A 19,765-nucleotide genomic window follows, 5' to 3' on the forward strand; every position below is an offset into this window, starting at 1 on the left:
CAATGGTGGCGCAATGTGGTTGGTCCCAGCATCACCTGAGTGTTCAACTTAAGTAGGGTTTGGAAACATGCAATTATAGAGGATTTCCTGGGTAAATTTGATATTCAACCACCTTTCAGAACCAATGGTATAAACTGAATTGAAGTGTGTGTGTGTGTGTGTGTGTGTGTGTGAACGTGTGTGTGTGTGTGTTAAATCTCCCAGAAGACCCCAGGGACCCATCTGCCTGGCCAAATGGGCCATATTCCTTCTGTCAACTGAATTTCAGGTCTTGGATATAATCACTTTGCTCACAGAGTTTATTGCAATACTACGATAAGAGCAAAAATAGCCCATGGTACTTTGCATCTTCAGTGCCCGATCTCTAGGTGGCTAGCACACAATAGGTGTGTACTGGTTGGTTCTGTGTCAATTGACATAAGCTAGAGTCATTAGAGAGGAAGGAGCCTTAGTAGAGGAATCGCCTCCATGAGATCCAGCTGTCAGGCATTTTCTCAATTAGAGGAGGACCCAGGCCATTGTGGGTGGTGCCATCCCTGGGCTGGTGGTCCTGGGTTCTTTAAGAAAGCGGGCTCAGCAAGCCAGGGGAAGCAAATCAGTAAGCAGCACCCCTCCATGGCTTCTGCATCAGCTCCTGTATCCTAGATCCTGCCCTGTTTGAGTTTCTGTCCTGACTTCCTTCAATGATGAACTACAATATGGAACTGGAAGCCAAGTAAACTCTTTTCTCCCCAACTTGACTTTTGGTCATGGTGTTTGGTTGCAGCAATAGAAACCCTGGCTAAGACAGGTGGTGAGTACCTAACCCACGCGGTGCCGTACACCTGGTTGGTGGGTAGGGAAGTAGGATGGGATGGTGATTCCCTCTGAGTTCCTGTTTGGCGCACAAGTTACACTGACAGTGTTGCCTTTGTTTCAAACTTAACTTCAGATCACCCCAGATGAATGTGCTTCAACGCTTCTTTAAGATGGGGAAACTGAGGCTTACAAATCCACTTTCAGGCCCTCTAAGCTGGTGTATTGAAGAAGTGAAATTAGAAGCCAAACGAATTTGATTTCACATCAGTGCCTGACCAATGAAGCCAAAATTAACTTATTAACATCACAGCGTGTGGAATTAGCATGACCTCTTAAATCAGTCTTGCCTAATAGGCTGAGAAAATATTATCCAATCAGCTTCTTGTGACTTTTTAAATGCTTGAGCAAACAACATAGTTGGCCAGGCATGGTGGCATATGTTTGTAATGCCCACCCTGAGAGAGTGGGTGTGGGAAGGTCAGGATTTCTCTAGCAGCTTAGGTTACATAGCAAGTCTTTAAGAGCTGGGGGAGAAAAAAAGCTGAAAAAGTCAAACAATAAACAAACAAAAAGCAAAGAAGGAATGGAGAAATGGAAAAAAAAAGAATGTATTTATAAAAAGAGACAAGCAGAAGCCAGGTGAGGGTGGCGTACATCTTTAATCCCAGCACTCAGGAGGCAGAGGCAAGAGGATCTCTGTAAGTTCAAAGTCTACAGAGCCAGTTCCAGTACAGCTAGGGCTGTTACACAGAGAAGCCCTGTCTCAGAAAAAAAAAAGAAACAAACAAAACAAAACAAAACAACACCCCCCCCCCAAAAAAAAGAAAAGAAAAAAAGAAAGGACAAACAGATATGATTCATTCTCTTTCTTCTTCCTCCCTGGCACACACACACCGTGTTTATTATTTTAATTCTGAATTTAAATAATTTAATTTAATATACATGTGGGAGCCCTGGCTAATGATGACAGCCTCATAAAACTAGTCACAAGCAGTCCAGACAAGTTAGCCAAAACAGGCTTCCCATAAAAATTATGTATCATACAGCAATTACTCCTTATCCATGCATCCTGGAAAACTGGTTTTCACGTTAATGTTTTTTCCCTTTGAGTTATGCAGATCTTCCAAAAATAGGAACATCTTTATATACAAAGAAGCGGCGCGGTAGGAGAAATGACTTCGTTCTGGTTACATTATTTAAAGGAAGTCATGAAAAATCTGCTTTTAACTTCTTCTGGATTTCTAAAAGGGGGGCTAATTTGTAAAGTTACCCAATTATTATTAATTTTTTTTTGAAAAAACAAAACAACCCACCAAATTTCTAGGTTGAGCAAAGTTATGCGGAGAGAGAAAAGAATCCCTCCTGCCTCCCAAGCTCTGCCTGGGAGGAAGCAGGCAAGAATTAGCAAGGCTGGGTCTGGGGCGTGTCCGTGGCACGTCTATCTTCCCACAGGAAGTGCTGTAAGGTTGGAGGAGCTGGCCACACCTGTTAGACTGTTCCATTGCCCTAGAGGGGAGGAAAAGAAAATTAATTAAGATGCCTGCTTTGTTTTTCATCTGTCTCGCTGCTCTATCTCACCCTCCCCTAACTTCTTCCTTTTGACTTCTCTTGTCCATGCACGAATGGTTTCCTACTAAATGCTTTCTTCAGCTGTTGACTTAAGTTTCAGACTTTATTCTGTGACTTATTTGTTTTCAGTTAATGGCATGGAAACTTCTTTCTTTTTAATTATTATTATTGATTAGTAAAGCCACTTGTGGTGAAAAGAGTGGTTTTTTTTGAAAGCTACAATGAATCCAGAACCCATGTAGTGCTCCATCCACTGAGCCTATGCCATACGGCGAGGGGACAATTACAGGCACCATTTGCCGAATCTCATGAGTGTGCAAAAATCGATGTGTAGCTATTACCCTGTAGTAGACCCTGAGCCCGTAATATTAGCAGTGGAGTTAATGCTCCTACTTCATAGGTAAACAACTCAGGGCACCTGGCCACCCGTTGGCCACCCACCCAGTTCTCACAGCTTGGATATTAAGGAGACTTCCCTTCTGACACTTTATTTAAGAACCACGCCAGACTCTGGAGGCTCTCAGCTTGCGTGGACAGAAGTTGACCTGCACAGCTTTACATAGGCGAGACCACAGGCCGCTGGGACAGCAGGATGCTGAGAAATCAATCAACTTGCTCACATCCCGTGACTAGTGGATGTGGAAGTGGGCTCTTTCTGAACCATGTTACTGGGGTCTTCGCATATATTTTCATATGTATATTGCTTATTTGAAATGTAAAAATGTTACTGTTTTATTCATGTTTCAATCTGTTTATAATAAATGTGTGTGGATGTATAGTTGCCTGATCTAATTGGTTATGTGCTGAAGTCATCAGACTGTTTTATTACCTATAGATTTGTTCTTACTTTTTGTATTTTGTTATTGATATTTTATGGTGGACTTTGAAAAGCCATCTTGACTAATTTCCCTTCTTTCTCTTCTTGTATCAGAAACTGTCTAGGCTTTGCACTGATCCTCTTCATCGGAGGCAGTGAGAATTCTCGGCCGGATGTGATGTATGGTTGCTAGGAACATGCCCATCTGGCAAACACTTCCTGAAGCCCTTCTATTAATGCTATAGTTCTGTATCTCCATGTGTAGCTGGCTGTGGGGCTGGGGAGTGTGGTCAGCTTCAGTCTGGGCACACTGCTCACTACAAACACAATAAGACAATGGTGCTGTTCATATGAGCTGGGCGGAACCCTCGAGTGGCCAGGTTTCTCCCAGGTGGCCATACTCACTGCCATCATCTCATGGTGACGGCGGCCTAACTTGGCCTCCTCTGCTCTGAGAAGAAACAGCAGGATCCTAACTTACCCCGCAGCAGCCGCAGCACTGACAGTCCCCACAGAGGGTTCCCAGGAGGCCATTGACCACCTGGATGGCACAGAGAACCATCTGGATGCCTCCAATGACCAGCAGAATGGAGAAGAGGGTCAGGTTCCAGGGGACCACATCCTTGGGCTCTGTGCACTTGTTCCACAAGGCTTGGTCATTAAGATAATCACTGCGGGTGACAGGGAAACAGGCAGGAAGGCGACATTTGTCAAACGTGCATGAACCTCTACTCTAGCAAGTAGCCATTACCAGTTCTCTTGTGCAAAACAAGCCCTATAATGAAACACCCGGTAATATCAGTAGAAAGAACCCAAGCACATCTCCCCGGTGTAGGTGTAAGTCACAAAACAATCCCACACCAGTTTGGAATTATAATTAATAAAAGGGTTGTTTATTTAAGGGGAAAACTTATGGATCACTATCCTAGACAACAGCCCTCTATGCGACCAGGAACAGAGTCTAGTAGCCGGGAGAGAGAGAGAGGAGGGGGGGCAGGGCTACCGCTGCTTTTTAAAGCAAAAGAGACCATGCCTAAGTGGGCTGGTATCTTAAAGGCTATTGGCTGAAGGAGCAGAAGGAGCTCCCGCAACACCCCAGGTTCTTCTGCATCTCCCATGCAGGCTGTCATCCCAGACATTTCATGTCTTCATCCGTCAATTTCCCACAGAAACCCAGGGCTTTTTCCTTTCCGCAAACAAGGATGCTGAGGCTCAGAGAATTTATGTGCTTTGTCCCAGTCATAAACTACTAAGTGACAGAGAGATTTTTGTGGGCTGGCCAAGAGGACAAATAAGCACACAGACATTTATAAAGAAGGGGAATCTGGGGCTGCACCAGGGCAGCACTACATGCATGTTGATGGCCTTTGCCCTAGTTATAATTGTTAGAGACCAGTTCAATTGTCACAACTTATCAAGTGGCCATCCACAACTGCATAAAATAGGTCATGTCACATGACTAAAAAGAAGTCTGTCAGCCAAGTGTGATGACTGACATATGTAATCTCAGCACTTGGGAGGCTGAGGCAGGAGGAATGCCTTTAGTTTGAGGCAAGTCCAAAGATATAGTGTGATAGCCTGTCTTAAAACCAAACAAATAGCATGAGACTGCTTCCTGAGCAGAATACCAACAGCACAGGCACTAAGATGGACAATTGCTAAGTGAGACCTCATGAAACCAAAAAGCTTCTGTAAGGCAAAGGACACTATCAATAAGACAAAACAGCACTTCACAAAATGGGAAAAGATTTTCACCAACCCCACATCTAACAGAAGGCTCATGTCCAAAATATATACAGAATTCAAGAAACTAGATATCAAAACCCCCAAATAATCCAATTTAAAAATGAGGTATAGATTTAAACAGAGAATTCTCAGTAAAGGAATCTCAAATAGTTAAGAAACACTTAAAGAACTGTTCAACATCCTTAGCCATCAGGGAAATGCAAATCAAAATGGCTCTAAGATTCTATCTTACACCTGTCAGGATGGCTGAGATTAAAAAAAAAAACATAAGCAATAGCTCATTTTTGTTAGGGTGTGGAGCAAGGGGAACAGTCCTCCATTGCTGGTGGGAGCCACTTTGGAAATCAATATGGCAGTTTCTTAGAAAATTGGGAATCGATTTACCTCAAGATCCAGCTATGCCACTCTTGGGCATAAACCTAAAGGATGTTCTGTCATACTACAAGGACCTTGTTCAGTTATGTTCATAGTAGCTTTATTTGTAATTGCCAGAAGCTGGAAACAACCTAGATGTTTCTCAACCAAAGATAAAGATGGATAAAGAAAATGTGGTACACTTACACAATCGAGTATTACTCAGCTGTTAAAAACAATGACAATAGGAAATTTGCTGGCAAATGAATGGAACTAGAATCATTCTGACTGTGGTAACCCAGACTCAGAAAGACAAACATGGGATGTATTTACTCATTAGTGGGTATTAACTGTAAAGTATAAGCATGTTACAATTCACAGACCCAGAGAAGCTAAGTATCAAGGTGGGTCTCCCTGGGAAGGGGAAATAGAATAGATTTCGTGGGTGGATGGGGGGTGTGGAGATGGAAACAGGAGGGATCAGGAGGTGGAGGGGGAGAGTACTGGAAGAGATAACTGGAAAAGGGGAACATTTCAGGGTGAGGTAGAAACTGAGTGTCATGGAAACTTCCAGGAATCTACAAGCTAAGACTTGTGATCCAAGCTAAGACTGCTAGCAATAGGGGATATATAGCTTGAACTGGCTATCTCCTGTGTCTAGGCAAGACTTCCAGAGGAGGGACTGGGACACCAGCCCAGCCATATAACCTTCAATCTACAATTTGTCTTGCCTACAAGATGTGCCGGGGTGGTACAGAAATTGTGGGAGTGGCCAACCAATGACTGGTCCAGCCTGAGACCCATGCCAGGAGAGGGAGCCCACCCCTGGCCCTGCCTGGAGGGCCAGGACCCAGAGGACAGATAGCCCAGAGACCTAGGAGAGAACCAAACACAACTGGGAAAAAAATGTCAATGTAATGTTGCCTAAAAATATTCTGCTATATTCATAGATTGGTGCCTAGCCCAAATTGTCATTAGAGAGGCTTCATTCAGCAACTGATGGAAACCGATGTAGAGACCCACAGACAAACATGAGGTGAAGCTCAAGGAATCCTGAGGAAGAGGAGGAGGAAAGATTGTAGGAGTCAGAGGGGTCAAGGACACCACAAGAAAACCCACAGAATCAACTAACCTGGGCTTATCGGGGCTCACAGAGACTAAACTGACAACCAGGGAGCTTGCATGGGACAAGCTGGAATCTTAGAGGCCAGCTTGGTACCATTTGCCTTTTCTCTTCACTCCTAATCCTGGGTAATTTCTTAATGTACAGTGAACAGAGATGGGAGAATTCATGAAATCTTGATCCTTCCAATAAAGACTCTATGTTGTTCTCACTGTGAAGCTATCACCTGACACTATTGGTAGATGAGTGGTCACTGTGAGGAACGGATAGCAAGACATAAGATGGGAGCATGTGTGAGAGTAACACACCAGAAGCAACTGTGAGGGAAACAGGCCTCATCCAAAGCCCGAGTACACAGCCCTCTGAAACGTGGTTTTCTGTTTTCCGGCTTTTATCTTAGTCAGCATTTCTGGTGTTATCTACAGGTGCAATGGTCACTCTCCTTACCTCGGCCATTGATTCCCTGCCATCCCAATCAGGGCATGAGCTTACCTATTCCAGGGGAGTGTGAGAGGCCTTCCCTGTCACAACCACTGGCTGTTGTATTGCTTTGGAGTGGTACAGCCCCTATTGTGTTCCCTTCCCTCTCTCTCATTCGTTTTTGACACAGCATTTAGGCTAATTGACGTTAAGTCATGGAAGGCAATGTTCATCACACAGCACAACACAACAATAAGCCATAGCTAACACTGCATGGATGCTGTTGACGGAAGGAATAGCAGAAGAGTTTTTCAGAAAGACATTACCCACTGCTTTCCTGACTCTTACTGTGGGAGAAACTGAACCACTAACAGAACATCTCTAGAGAAGACTCAACGTGTTGGTTTCTGAATTCTATGTTCCTCAATCCAACCCCATGGTGATGGAGCCTCAACAGTTCACTGCAAGGTATGAGGGTTTTCCATAGTAAAAGAAACATCTTGGAGTCACTCTATATGATGCAAAGATGACAGATCTATGCTTGTTTAGTTATGAGAATTGGGTTGGGGTACTTGGTGCCTGTGAACACACCAAGACCATCAGATCAGAGCCAGTGCCTCCCACCTCCCCAGTCTGAAGTTCTTGAAGTTTCTAAGGATCTTATTGTAAATGAACAAACAAGTTAGTACAGCCATCCCTCTGCGTGTTCAGGTATCACATACGTAAATTTGATCATAAATAACTGCTACAATTGCATCCGTAATGAACATGTCATTGTTCTCTAAGCAAAACAGTGTATCAGCTGTTTGCATAGCATTTACATTGCGTCAAGTATTATAAGCAATATGCAAATACTGTTGCAAGTCTGTGCAGGGTACTTGTGCATCAATAACTACAGATGTCCTGGAGCCTCCGTGGATGAGGAAGGACAACTCTTTATTAGTATACTGCTTAGTTTTTTTTTTAACGGACCCATTCTCTATGTGCTAGAAGATCCAACAGTCATACTTTCTGATCTCCAAGGACGTTCTGCCACTGTGCAAAATAGAGGGTCTGAGATAATGAACAAATGAGAAATGGTCCAAGCTTCTCAGAGGAGAGTGTAGTTATCTAATAGAGCATCTACTACAATGAGAATGTTCTATATCTTCACTATTCAGCACAGTAGCTGCAAGCCACAAGCATCTAGTGAGTACTCGAAATATGGCTAGTGAAATTGTGGAATTAAATCAAATATTGTAGAATTCATTTATTCAGCTGGGGCTGTCGCTATGGTGTTCTATGTGGCAGGAGAATTCTGCTCATGTTACTGAAGACTAGGAATCTAGAGGTTCTACACTCTGGTCCTAGGTACACCCTTTGAGGACAAAAATATTAACTATAATCTGCTAATGTTTGGATGTGAGCTGTGATACAACTAATTTTCTCTGGACAACTAAGGCATCCTCTTCTAGTTGTTTCTCCTGTGTTTGTCAAAAATGACCTAGAAGTGAGGGTTATGCAACTGCTCCTAACCACAGAGTCAGCTTTGCCTTGAGGGGCGACATTTTGCGAGTACATACTGAAGAGGCCATGACATTGTGTGCATTGTACAGCGAGCCTTACCCGTTGTGAAAGGGGTATCCCCACGTATTATTGGACATCAAGCATTTAGGCCCCTTGTTGATGGAGACAGCTGAGACGACAAATGAGTACCCGGCACCCAAGAATCCAATCACAGCAAACAATGTGGAGGTGAACATCTGAAAGGGAGGAGAGACAAGAAAGTTCTTAGACCGTGTGGAGATTATTCATGCTCAGTTACACCACCCAGCAAACCTGCCCAGCCTGATGCTAAACATGACGACCATAGGGTAGGAATCATTTGTAATTACAGATGGGACCTACAGCTCTCTGAGATGAAGCTTTGTGACTCACGTTACTCCACTCCTGTCTTTTCACTTATTCAGTGATTGAAGAACGCAACACTGTCTGTACCTTCACATTATACACTCATGTGAATCTATATAAATATATGTCTGAATATATTTATATAAAAGTCTAAATATATAGGTTTGAATGTATATGCATATTTACACACACACACATAATTTCCAGGTGGTGGTGGTGTATGCCTTTAACCCCAGCATTCAGGAGTCAGGGGCAGGTAGATCTCTGTAAATTCAAGGCCAGTCTGGTCTATAGAGCGAGGTCTAGGACTGGCTCCATAGCTGCTGGGAAACCCTGTTTCAAAAAAAATGAAAAAGGAATAAAATTTACAGGATCAATATGTAAGGCCAATCTGTTACAGAAGAAAAGCATCTTGGGTTAATTTTTCTGGCCAAGTGTACTATGTGGCACACAGATCCTGCTTATGCTGCTGGAGACTAGAAGTCGAGAGGGTCTCCACTCTGGCTCTAGGTACACTCCCTGTGGACAAAAAGATGTAAAACTATCTTACTTATCTATGATGGCGGCTCTTAAATTATCTGAAGACGGACTCGACAGCTCTTCACCCGTTGGAAGCTTTCTCTTTTACGTTAAACAATCTCAACAATTCCAGTTCAAGATTTGTTTGTTTGTTTGTTTGTGTTTTTCAAGACAGGGTTTCTCTGTAGCTTTGGAGACTGTCCAGGAACTAGCTCTTGTAGACCAGGCTGGCCTCAAACTTACAGAGATCCACCTGCCTCTTGAGTGCTGGGATTAAAGGCGTGAACCACCACTGCCCAGCTTCAAGATAGTTTTATGTGACGAGAATAATTGGTAATATAGATCGGATGAGATGGTTTTTCAGTAGTAATATCAAAATTGAATTTAGAATGCAAATGGTAGAAGCCATCCTGGAGGATTGCTATCTCCTGTTTACAGACAAAATGTTTAGGATTAGAAATATGTAGAACTTCTACAATCTCTATTCCAAATAGTAATTAGAAATAGCATGGGCTGAGTGTGGGAGGGGTCACACCTTTAATCTCAGCACTCAACTCAGAGGCAGAGGCAGAGGCAGAGGCAGACAGATCTTTGGGAGTTGAAGACCAGCCTGCTCTGTGCTGTCAGCTGCGGGTCATTCAGAGTTACACAGAGAAGCCCTCTTTCAAAATAAAGGGAAGTACGTGTGTCCAAACTGACATGAAAGAGACTTTAATCTCTTAGTGGTGCAGAGTACATATAGCAACTAAACCACCAATACCGAAGAAACACGAGTACATTTAAAAATAAGTGGCTGCGATAAACATTCCAGCTAAAAGGTTCTTAAATTTGTTTTCTACAACACGATGTATATATAAATGTGTTAACTGTGTGTATATAAGTACATGTTTGGGTATTAATGTTGGTAGGTGGTTTTGTTGGAGCCTTTATTCTGGTTTTTGGGAAAATAAGAGGCAATTCTGTACTCTGTTTTCCTCTTTCTTGAGATATTTATGGTTCTTACTGAATCCTGTGAGTTTTTTGTGAACCCCTATGAGAACATGCTGGGTACATGGGAACTCACTTAAGCAGCTTATTTTCTGATTTTGCAGCATCCCCTGCCACCTCCAGCAAAGTCACCATTCAGTTTGCACACAGCTAGTTCAACTCTAGGAATGGGTAGCATGCTCAGCATGGGGAGGGAAATCTTACCTTCAGGGCAGCTTTTTCTTATGCTGTCTCATTCTCTTATAGAGAAAGGTATGGGATGGTCTGGAAAATCCACCTACTACCTATGTAGTAATGTAAATGTGTAACACACCCACACCCCATGACCACCAGCGCTGAACAGTGTATAATTTTCAAGTTTTCTTGTGAATAAAATTGGTTTTCTCAGAGACATGAGATAAAATTAAAATGAAAATAGCTTTCTGCTTACTTGATCTCTCTGCATTGGCCTATTGTAGACAGAAGTCATTAAACTATTACTGATTGAACATATAGGGGGTCTTTGAATTGTATTTAAAAAAGAGTCCCTTTTCCAGGAAAAGAAATTGGTCTCTTAGGAGACCTTGTTGATGCACCCTCAGCAGCACTGGACCAAACAATGACTCCACAGATCTAATAGGCTTCTTCAGCTAAAATAGCCCAGGATTTCCACACCCAGGGGGTAGTGAAAGGAAAAATTCAACTCATACTATTCCTCCTGAGAGATCTGGGTAAAGGAGTTTGGGTACCAGTTCTAAACATTTTACCATGTTTGATCAGACACAAGGTGAGCCTGTACTGGTGATGTTGTCAGCAGTAGGATGTCCCCCTTCCCTTCAAGATGGGGACTTCAGTAGCCCAGGCTGTTCTTGAACTGCCTGTAGATCTTTCCACATTATAGCTTTGCAACCATTATCACTGCCTGTCACTAATTTGAAATTCTGATAGACTTGATACCACATCTAATTTTATTCACTGTGTTAGTAAGTAAAAAAGCACTTCTATTGACATTTCGTGCATTAGCTGTTTTAACATTTTGTTTTTGAATCCTCTAATATAATGAATTTCCTTTAAAATCCAACGAATGCTATTTTACGTATTTTTGAAAACTGGGCACAATGATGCATGCCTATAATTCATGCTCCCGGAAGTGGCAGCAGGAGGCTCAGAAATTAAAAGTTTTACTTGGCTATATGTCAAGTTTAAATCAGCCCGAGATACAGGAAACCCTGACTAGAAAAAAAGAGATAAAAGTTATTTTGAGAGGGTGTTCGTATATAATTTTTACCTAAAGTGTGAGAGGATTGTGGCAAAGAGTGAGCACAGAGCAGACACCTCCCCATTTAGGCGAATGAGAAACCAGGTTAACAAAAACCATCAACGAGAGGGCAGTGTCCCCTTTTATCAAAACATAGGCATTTGAACTTCTCCTAGACCACCTCTGTCTATGACGATATCTCATATATAATGTAAATGTTCTAGCTTAAAGAAAGAGACGGAAGATATTAACTTTATCAGTTATTTTGTTTAATTTTGCATATTTAATATGTTATTTCAACATGTAATCAGAATAAAAATATATGTCTTTTTGTATCAGTTCTTTGGAATACGGTCCTATTTTGAATAGAAGAGGCCCTTTTCCACTTCCTCAGTCACACGGGACGGCCATGTTGAACACTCTTCATCTAAGTCATTTGAAATTTTTGGTAGGAAAAAAAAATTTTAAAATTTATGGATCTGGCATTCACTGACTTCATGGAAATGTTTCCTCTCAAGAAGGGAAGAAATGTGATAAAAGAGAGGACTGTAGTCATTCTTTTTTTTTTTTTTTTTTTTTTTTTTTTTTTTTTTTTTTTTTCATCTTTATGTAACTTCATTTTATTTTTTTTTTTTTTTTTTTTTTTTTTTCTCATGGTTTATTTTTTTTTATATTTAAAAATTTCCATCTCCTTCCCTCCTCCTCCCCCCCTCCCTCCCCTCCTTCTCCCCTTTCTCTCCCCTCCTTCTCCCCCTTCCCTCCCCTCCCCTCCACCCATACCTCCCCTCCCTCCCTCTCAAGGCCAAGGAGCCATCAGGGTTCCCCACTCTATGCTAAGACCAAGGTCCTCCCAACTCCCCCCAGGTCCAGGAAGGTGATCGACCAAGCTGAGAAGGCTCCCACAGAGCCCGTCCATGAAGAAGAATCAGAGCCCAGAGCCATTTTCCTTTGCTTGACTGTAGTCATTCTTAAGCAAATAGAAAGTGCTTTATTTTGCTTTACAGTGTATCTGAAAAGGAGTGGGGCATTGGGTTACAGCTTTGGAGAGCTGTAGGTGGTATGTTCTATTTTTGAGTTCCAGTTTGAAAAATACCCCACCTTAAAATGAATTTTAAAAAACATCCTATCTTACAGAATAGGTGAATCACATAAAGCAACTTTACATCACATTATTTTAATCCATATCACATAAAGAGTCCTAAATGTTAGTCAAGTTCACTAGTGGGGTACATGGTCTTTTTTATTGTTTTGCTAGAGGGTCTTACTATGTAGACAAGGCTGGTCTAGAACTCACAGAGATCCATTTGCATCTACTTCTCTGTGCTGGGATCAAAAAGCTAGTGCCACCACACTCAGCCAGATATGATCTGTCTTAAAACCAGCATGGGTTAAGTACCATTTATCATAGGTTTTATAATAAAAACTTCTTTTATTCAATGGGAGTTTACTGAGGTCAAATTAAGTATGTTAGGGCAGCCACTCCCTAATCTGATAGTATTTAAAGTGAATAGGCAAAAGATCTGGGACCGCATCCAAGGTAGCGCCTCTTGAGAGCGCTACCAAAGCCTGCCAGGTTTTGGAGTCCAGAGTGGGAACAGCCATCCTAGCTTTGGTCATGTGTTATCACCCTGAAAGGAATAAATAGAAAAGAGGAACACTAATGTGTCATGGTCATGGGTATGAATTACAGGGAGTAGGAGCTGGGTCTAAGTTCTGGCTCCTCCAGCATGACCTTGAGAAGTTAATCATTCTGCCTCGGTTCCTCTTCCATAAAACGAGGCTCAATAATAATAATTAATGACTAAGAGAACCTGTTCAGTAGTGACTAGTGACCCTTCTAGAAGAACCAGACATTTCTCAGGGTGGGGATGAATTATTAAATAATGCCCAGCATGCTACTCACTGATAAGACGCCAGGAATCTTTTGTTCCTATTCTTGGGAAAATTTCCATGACACCATAGTGCACTCAATACAAGAGCGCCTAACAATATATTACTATTATGCTGCGATATTTTTATTGTTGAACCCTCACCTCCCTTTCTACAAATGCAAAATGCAAAAGTCTGGGGGAGAGAAACAAAATAAATGAATTTCCTCTTAGGTGGTTGTTCCAGAAACACATTCTGCAGTCAAATGCTCTACAGTGGAGCTACCCCCACAAACATACTCTGTTCACACTGCTAAACATGCATGCACACGTTGAATGCTTTGAAAGTTTTCCTTGAAACAGATGATAAGAAAATCCTGTATCAGATGCCTTTTAACTCACCTCCTGACCACCGTATGACCTCCCTATCAAGGTCCTGTGATAACCTAGCCCAGTACTGTCATTGCTTTGACAAATGACTGTGTCTTTGGCCATTTATTATATGCTGGTTTTGGTCTGATCTCATGGCAAGGACGATGGGGCCAAAACGGGAGGAAAAACATGGGGCCTGAGGATATAGTATTTACAGGGCTGGGCAACGGCAATGCGGCAATGCAGGTAAAGAAGATACCTCTGGTGGCACTGCCCTTCCTACTTGACAGTGGGGGCTCCCTGAAGTCAGTCTTCTCCAGGTCCATCCTTCCCTCCTTTCTCTTGAGGCTAGCGTCCGAGTGCAGGGATTACAGCGTACCAGCAAACCCAACTGTTTTCTCTTAAAACAGTAGCATCTCATATTTTCTATCTTGGCTCAGCTTGAGAACGCTATGTGGGCTCCAATCAAGAACAGGATGCCCAACCTGAGTCTCTTCACTTGTAAAACGAGGACTTGATTGTGTAGTTTAAAGGGCTTTGGTGAGGGGTAAGCCTGAGAAAGTATAGACATCCCCTGTCACCTCCTGGTACTCCTCACTTTATTTGCCTAGTGCGGATTTGTCTAGGATTTATGTCTTCCATACTGAACACGTACCTGGGACTTCCTTTCCTTCTCTTTACACTAATGTTGGAGTTTCTTTCCCAGATTCTGGTAATATCTTTCCGAAAGTTAAAACAATGGTGTTGCCACAATTCATTTTACAACAGGGCATTTTACATTTTTGTTTTGTTTTCTTCAAATTTTTGGTAGGCTGGAGATTAAACCTAGTGACATACACATGGTAGGTAGTCATTTTGCTACAGAGTGTCATTCCTGGCCAGAGAAAATGGGTTTTTGAAGATAAGAGTGGAAAGAAGGAAATCCACACTTTAACTTCTTACTTTATGATCACGCATCCTTTAAAAGCATTGCCTTTCTTAAGTTTCCTCCAATCTGCCACTGGAAGGAGTAAAGAACGAGATATCCAGGATCTGTCTGTAGGGCGCAGCAGTGAGCTGAGCACAAGAAGAAATGCAGACTCTATTGCCTACAGATCGCCTTATGATGAGACCAAGATCTTTCTCCAAAAAGTCGGCTGCATTGCCCTGCCTGGAGTGTGGATGTCGGGGATTTATTACCCGATACTGTTAAGAACTGAAATGTCTGCCTTGCCCCCCAGCTATCCCCTTTATCAATCTACTTTCCATCGTATTATTAAAGACGCTCAACTTTGAGTCAAGTCCAAGGTTTCTAAATGGACCTTTGCTAAAGTGAATGAGTTGATCAAATTAATTGGTTGTCCCACTGGGCCCTGAGAGATTAACATTTTCCAGGCATTAAAGAGAGTACAGGGGGCAATGACCAAACAGACAAACAGTTAGAAGTCACTGAGACTCTTAGGCGTGGGAAGAGGAGGTTGGGACCTAAAAAAAGAACCTAGGTCAGGGCTTCAAAGGCCACCTTGCAAGTACCTACCCTTGCTGTTTTTCCTGGCTCACGTCAGCCTAATCTATCTCAGAGAGTTCTGACCTTCGGGCTGAGCTTCAGGGGCCTGTATGGGGTCAGAGATGAGAGAGAGAGAGAGAGAGAGAGAGAGAGAGAGAGAGAGAGAGAGAGAGAGAGAGAGAGAGAGAGAGAGAGAGAGAGAACACCTAACTCATTTTCTCAGACTTCACAATGAAACTATGCATAGTTCGGTAATTTCAAGGTTGGTTACAGGTCATGAGCTCACTTTAGCTCCACAGCCACCCACCTACCTTCCAATTCCTGCTTTTTTTATAACCGAAGGACAAGAATGATGTAAGTTCAGTTAACATTTGGGGAATGTTCTAGAAAAACATAACAATGCCAGTGGAGGTGAGGGAAACTGCCACTCTGGCTTCTGCCGTGTTTGCTTATAGATCTTTCGACTGGCAGGGCTTCTCCGAGCTCCACAGACAACTGGCGTGGTGTTCATTTGTAAGGAGATGCCTTAAGTATTTACGAAAATAGCTCAGAGGGTCACTATGTAGTATGCAGCTTTGTGTGTGGTGTGTTTGTATCATGAGCGTGTGTGTGTGTGTGTGTGTGTGTGTGTGTGTCTTGGAGGGGGACGGGGGCACTACCAGGTTCCACAAAAGCAGCATGTATGGAACCTTAGAGCCATGCCAGCAGAGGCCATACCAACGTAGGACAGGGCAAGGTTGTGCTGTTAGGCCAGCGAGATACTAGGTTCATTTTTTGTCATTAGAAAAGAAGTAAGATATACAGGTGCATTTTGTGTTCTGATCTTTGATTCAAACACAACCCCACTCATACCAAAAAACCCAGGTGCTGACTGTCCAGCACAGTGCCCCGGTCTCTAGTAGCTGAGGCCTAAAGCCTTGGTTTCCTGTGTGCACAGCTGGCAGGTAGGATGCGGCCATTCCCAACCCACGTCAAGGGCAGATCTGAGTGGGAGGCCTCAGGAGTCCTGATACATATTGACCAGGCCAAATATTTCAGAACATATTTCTCAACTGAACAAATGAACAAAATGAATTTCTTGCAGTACTCTTTGCTTCATTTAAATCTAATGAAATTAAAGTTTTGTAAAAATACTTTGAACATGGTTGTGCTTCTCACTCTAGTTATAGAGAAACCTAGAAAGACACAAGCAAGCCTGCACACCCGCCTGCCTGCCAGCCTGTTGTGTGGCACTCAGTTATTGTCTAGTTCTACCCGGCAACGCTAAGACCGATTTCTAAGATACGGTTTTTCCTTATTTTCATTCAAATTCTTTAATTGCTGTTTTTTCAAACCGTCATCTTCAACCTATCTTCCAAAGCTGACAAGTTTTAAATGGTCTGATGGGAACATGAATTATATAGCTCTTCCTTTTCTTCATAGCCAGCCAATCATAGGGAAATATTATCAAGTATATACAACCTACGATACAATTACATCAAATGGATTGTTGCCATTTCTTATATTCTTTGTAAATGATGATTTTAAACGCTGAAATAACAATTTCCAGCGTTTACGGTGACTTTTAGAAGTGATGTTCTATGAATGATACAGTGCCACACAAAATCTCCAGTGTTTCATACACAGAGCACAGCGGCCTTTTGTGTGCTCTTGGTGAATGCCTTCTTCCTTGAGTAAATGGACAGATGATGGTGAGAAGGAAATGTCAAGGCAGCTCTGCTTCAGAACGGGCAGAGAGACATTCAAGAATTTGAAGCTGGCTTAGGTGTCTCCATGAGAGGAACTTGGACCCCGGGACGCTGGAGCAGGACCATCCTTTACCCATCAAACCCAGCGTCTGTCTCCATCTAACCAAATGCTTAATAGTTTTAAAGTCAAGTGTTTTATTCATTTATATCACTAGTTTGAAAGGAAAACTGAAATTGTTAGCAAACATGAACATAGTGTTATTATGTTTTAGTCACCCAATGTCGCCTGTATTCCTAGGGTCTTGGGTTCTTTCTTTGTTAGAAGGGAGGTTTGAAGATTTAGAAACAGCAAAGACTTATCCCCATAAAAACAAGGATTTCCTCCCTTTCTAGAATGAAAACAACCGGAGGACGAGCAAAAAGAAACTGTCTTTGTCGTTTGGACACACGTATCTATGTAGCAGGGTTTGACCATATCTAGGGAATTCTGCTCCAGTCCAACTTGTTTATCTTAACAGTTGGTGACTTGCCCAGATGCAGAAGTGGGACCTGACCGCATGCCAGCATTCCTTCTGCGCCCCCCTCCCCAGAACATCAATGCCTCTCCAGTCTCTAGCTCTCCAACTAAAAGATGGAAGCCGTGTGAAACAGGAGAGGAAGCCGAACTCCTGAGGCAGATTCTGGGTGGCAGTGGGAATTGCTGGGCCTCCAGAAATAGTGCCCTTGGCTGTGGTAAAGGAGGGAGCTTAGTGGGCTATTAGGGAGGGGAGATAGCGTCTTTTATCTTGCCCCAGGTCTCCTTTAATGAGGAAGCAATTCAGAGCCAGAAGAAAGATAGGATTTGTTTAAGTTCTCCTAACTTCTTAGTGGCAAAGGGAAGTCTGAGGCCCCCACCTCTGTCTTCTCTACGTGTCCCTCCAGTTCTGAAGCTCTGACATCAGTAAGTACTTATAAAACTTAAGCGTCTCTATACCTCTAAGTATGAAGGTTGCAGAATTTGATATGCTTATTCTTATTCTTCTGTACCAGTGAGAATCAGAGCGTAATCATGTACCAGATGTCCCAAGAGTCTGGGTTGGGGCTGGTTCGGCACACCCATAGTGCCCAGCACAAACCAGCAGTGGACCCCAGAGTCGTTCCGGCCGTCGACCGGGTCAACTCACCGCAAATCGCTTCCCGCAGCCCGCATTGCCACAGCAACCGCAGCAGTCATTGTTCTTCAGGCCCAGGAACACCAGCGCAGGGAAGATCATCTGCCGGCAAGAGAAGGGCTCAGCGTGCGTGCGAAGGGAAGCCTGCCTTTTCTCTCCAGCCAGTGAAGACCCCAGGTCTCAGTGGCTTAAGGAGGCAGGCAAGACTTAACAGCAAACATGGCTCGTGTGTAGATAGGCGGTTTTGAGTATGGGGGTTCCGTTTGGCCTGACTGACCAACTTCCGTGAAGAGGTTTTAAGAGCTGGCACCCCGAGGTTTCATTTAAAGGGAGTGTTAGGGCAAGGGAAAGAGACTTGGTGTCACGCTACAACCTGGAGGTCCCACCCATATCGGAAACGGAGGGCCAAAGAAACCCAACGAGAGCTTCTGGACCTCTGCGTTCTAACTCAGTCCATTTGTAGAAAGCACTGGGCTTTGTTTATAATTCTTATTGGCACTATGTTACTGGAATAAAGCAATCAAGCGGCTGTGGCTTGATTCTCTGGGCTCAAATGTCCTCTGGTGATTCCAGCCCAAGCTAGGGGGATGAACCGCTTAGTAACCCAAGATGTCCCCAGCCGCTGTTAGGGAGGGGGAGTATATCAAGGCCCTACTTTTCAGTACGTAAAGGTTGTTAGTTTCAGAATGGCATCCCAAGTACTAAGCACAGAGTGAGAAAGGATGCGAGCAGGGGAATTCTCTGTTGTGGCAATATTAATGTTTCTCTACTCACCAAGACGCCGCTTCCCGCTATGCCTCCGAAATACCAGACCTCTTCCGAAAGGTGGCTGTTGTCGTCCACCACATTTCCTCCAGGGAAGAACAACAGGATATTCGCCAGGAGGCCAAACACAGCCAGGGGAATGAGGGTGCCCCCCAGGCACTTGGCACAGCCCCCGGTGCACATGCTGGGATGGCGCAGGAAAGCACAGAGATCAAAGGCTCCTCACCACCTGCTTCGCGGGTCTCCTCCGCGAGTTTGGCAGCGCCTTCCCGCAGCTGTACTCAGTTCCGTAAGAAATTTGGGGGCCAAGGGTCAGAGCTTTCTGAACTGTTTCCTTGGAGTCGATTCACTCCTCAACTACAGCAGGCCCTCAGTGGTGATGGGCATTTATATCCCTGACCCTATGTCTTTTTTTTTTTTGCACCCCCATAAATGAGATTACGTTCTGTGCAATCGGTCAATTGTTTTGCCATGGTGACCAATAACCTCTGTTAATAATCCACCAGCACAGACAAGACACTCAAGTGGGTGCAGCTGAAGAGAAGGTTGGGGCAGGCAGTGTGTGGGACTGTCCCTTTAAATTTTCCCCGTCCCTGCCCAAATAAAGAAATATGCCCCCAGGCTCTACATAAATCCCTCTGCTAAACGCTCTAATGTCCTGATTAACGTTATGCCTCCCAACCCTGAGCGATCTGCGTGGCTCTTCTTCGGCCTTGTTCGCAGAAAGTCTGAAACACAGGCTGTTCCAGAAGGCTTGTTTCCCTTAATACAAAAGTAATTTGAGGGCTTAATTGAATAATGCTGAATTCAGGCCTGGGTTCTTTTAAAGGATAAAATCGGAACAGCTACTTATTTTATTGCCCAACTGCTGTATTTCTTTACGTGTTTACTCAGGTAATTAAATTCTGTCTCCTTCCCAACACGCCATGGATTAGCAAAGGCAGTTTTCCTAATCAGGTTGTTCAGTTACTCTGT

The 19,765-nt window shown here is 43.4% G+C and overlaps 1 protein-coding gene across 1 annotated transcript; it reads right to left on the bottom strand.

The window, feature by feature from the left end:
• Positions 1-1,649: 1,649 nt before the first annotated feature.
• Tm4sf4 (transmembrane 4 L six family member 4) lies at positions 1,650-19,196 on the bottom strand. The gene is made up of 5 exons (XM_038347712.1): positions 18,800-19,196; positions 18,038-18,127; positions 8,433-8,569; positions 3,666-3,855; positions 1,650-2,304 (listed from the first exon to the last, which is right to left on the bottom strand). Exons 1-5 carry the CDS (start codon positions 18,971-18,973, stop codon positions 2,287-2,289), a joined length of 609 nt encoding a protein of 202 aa, XP_038203640.1. The 5' UTR covers positions 18,974-19,196; the 3' UTR covers positions 1,650-2,286.
• Positions 19,197-19,765: the final 569 nt, after the last annotated feature.

The sequence above is a fragment of the Arvicola amphibius genome, chromosome 11 (genome assembly GCF_903992535.2).
Source record: "Arvicola amphibius chromosome 11, mArvAmp1.2, whole genome shotgun sequence".
In the NCBI taxonomy this organism is placed as follows: Eukaryota; Metazoa; Chordata; class Mammalia; order Rodentia; family Cricetidae; genus Arvicola; species Arvicola amphibius.

Coding starts and splice junctions, on each gene's coding strand:
- Tm4sf4 (XM_038347712.1), bottom strand. CDS start 18,973: ATGTGCACCGGGGGCTGTGCCAAGTGCCTGGGGGGCACCCTCATTCCC. Junction 18,128..18,799: donor TAGCGGGAAGCGGCGTCTTG/GTGAGTAGAGAA, acceptor TCTTGCCGGCAG/ATGATCTTCCCTGCGCTGGT. Junction 8,570..18,037: donor GCTGCGGGAAGCGATTTGCG/GTGAGTTGACCC, acceptor CCTCCCTTTCAG/ATGTTCACCTCCACATTGTT.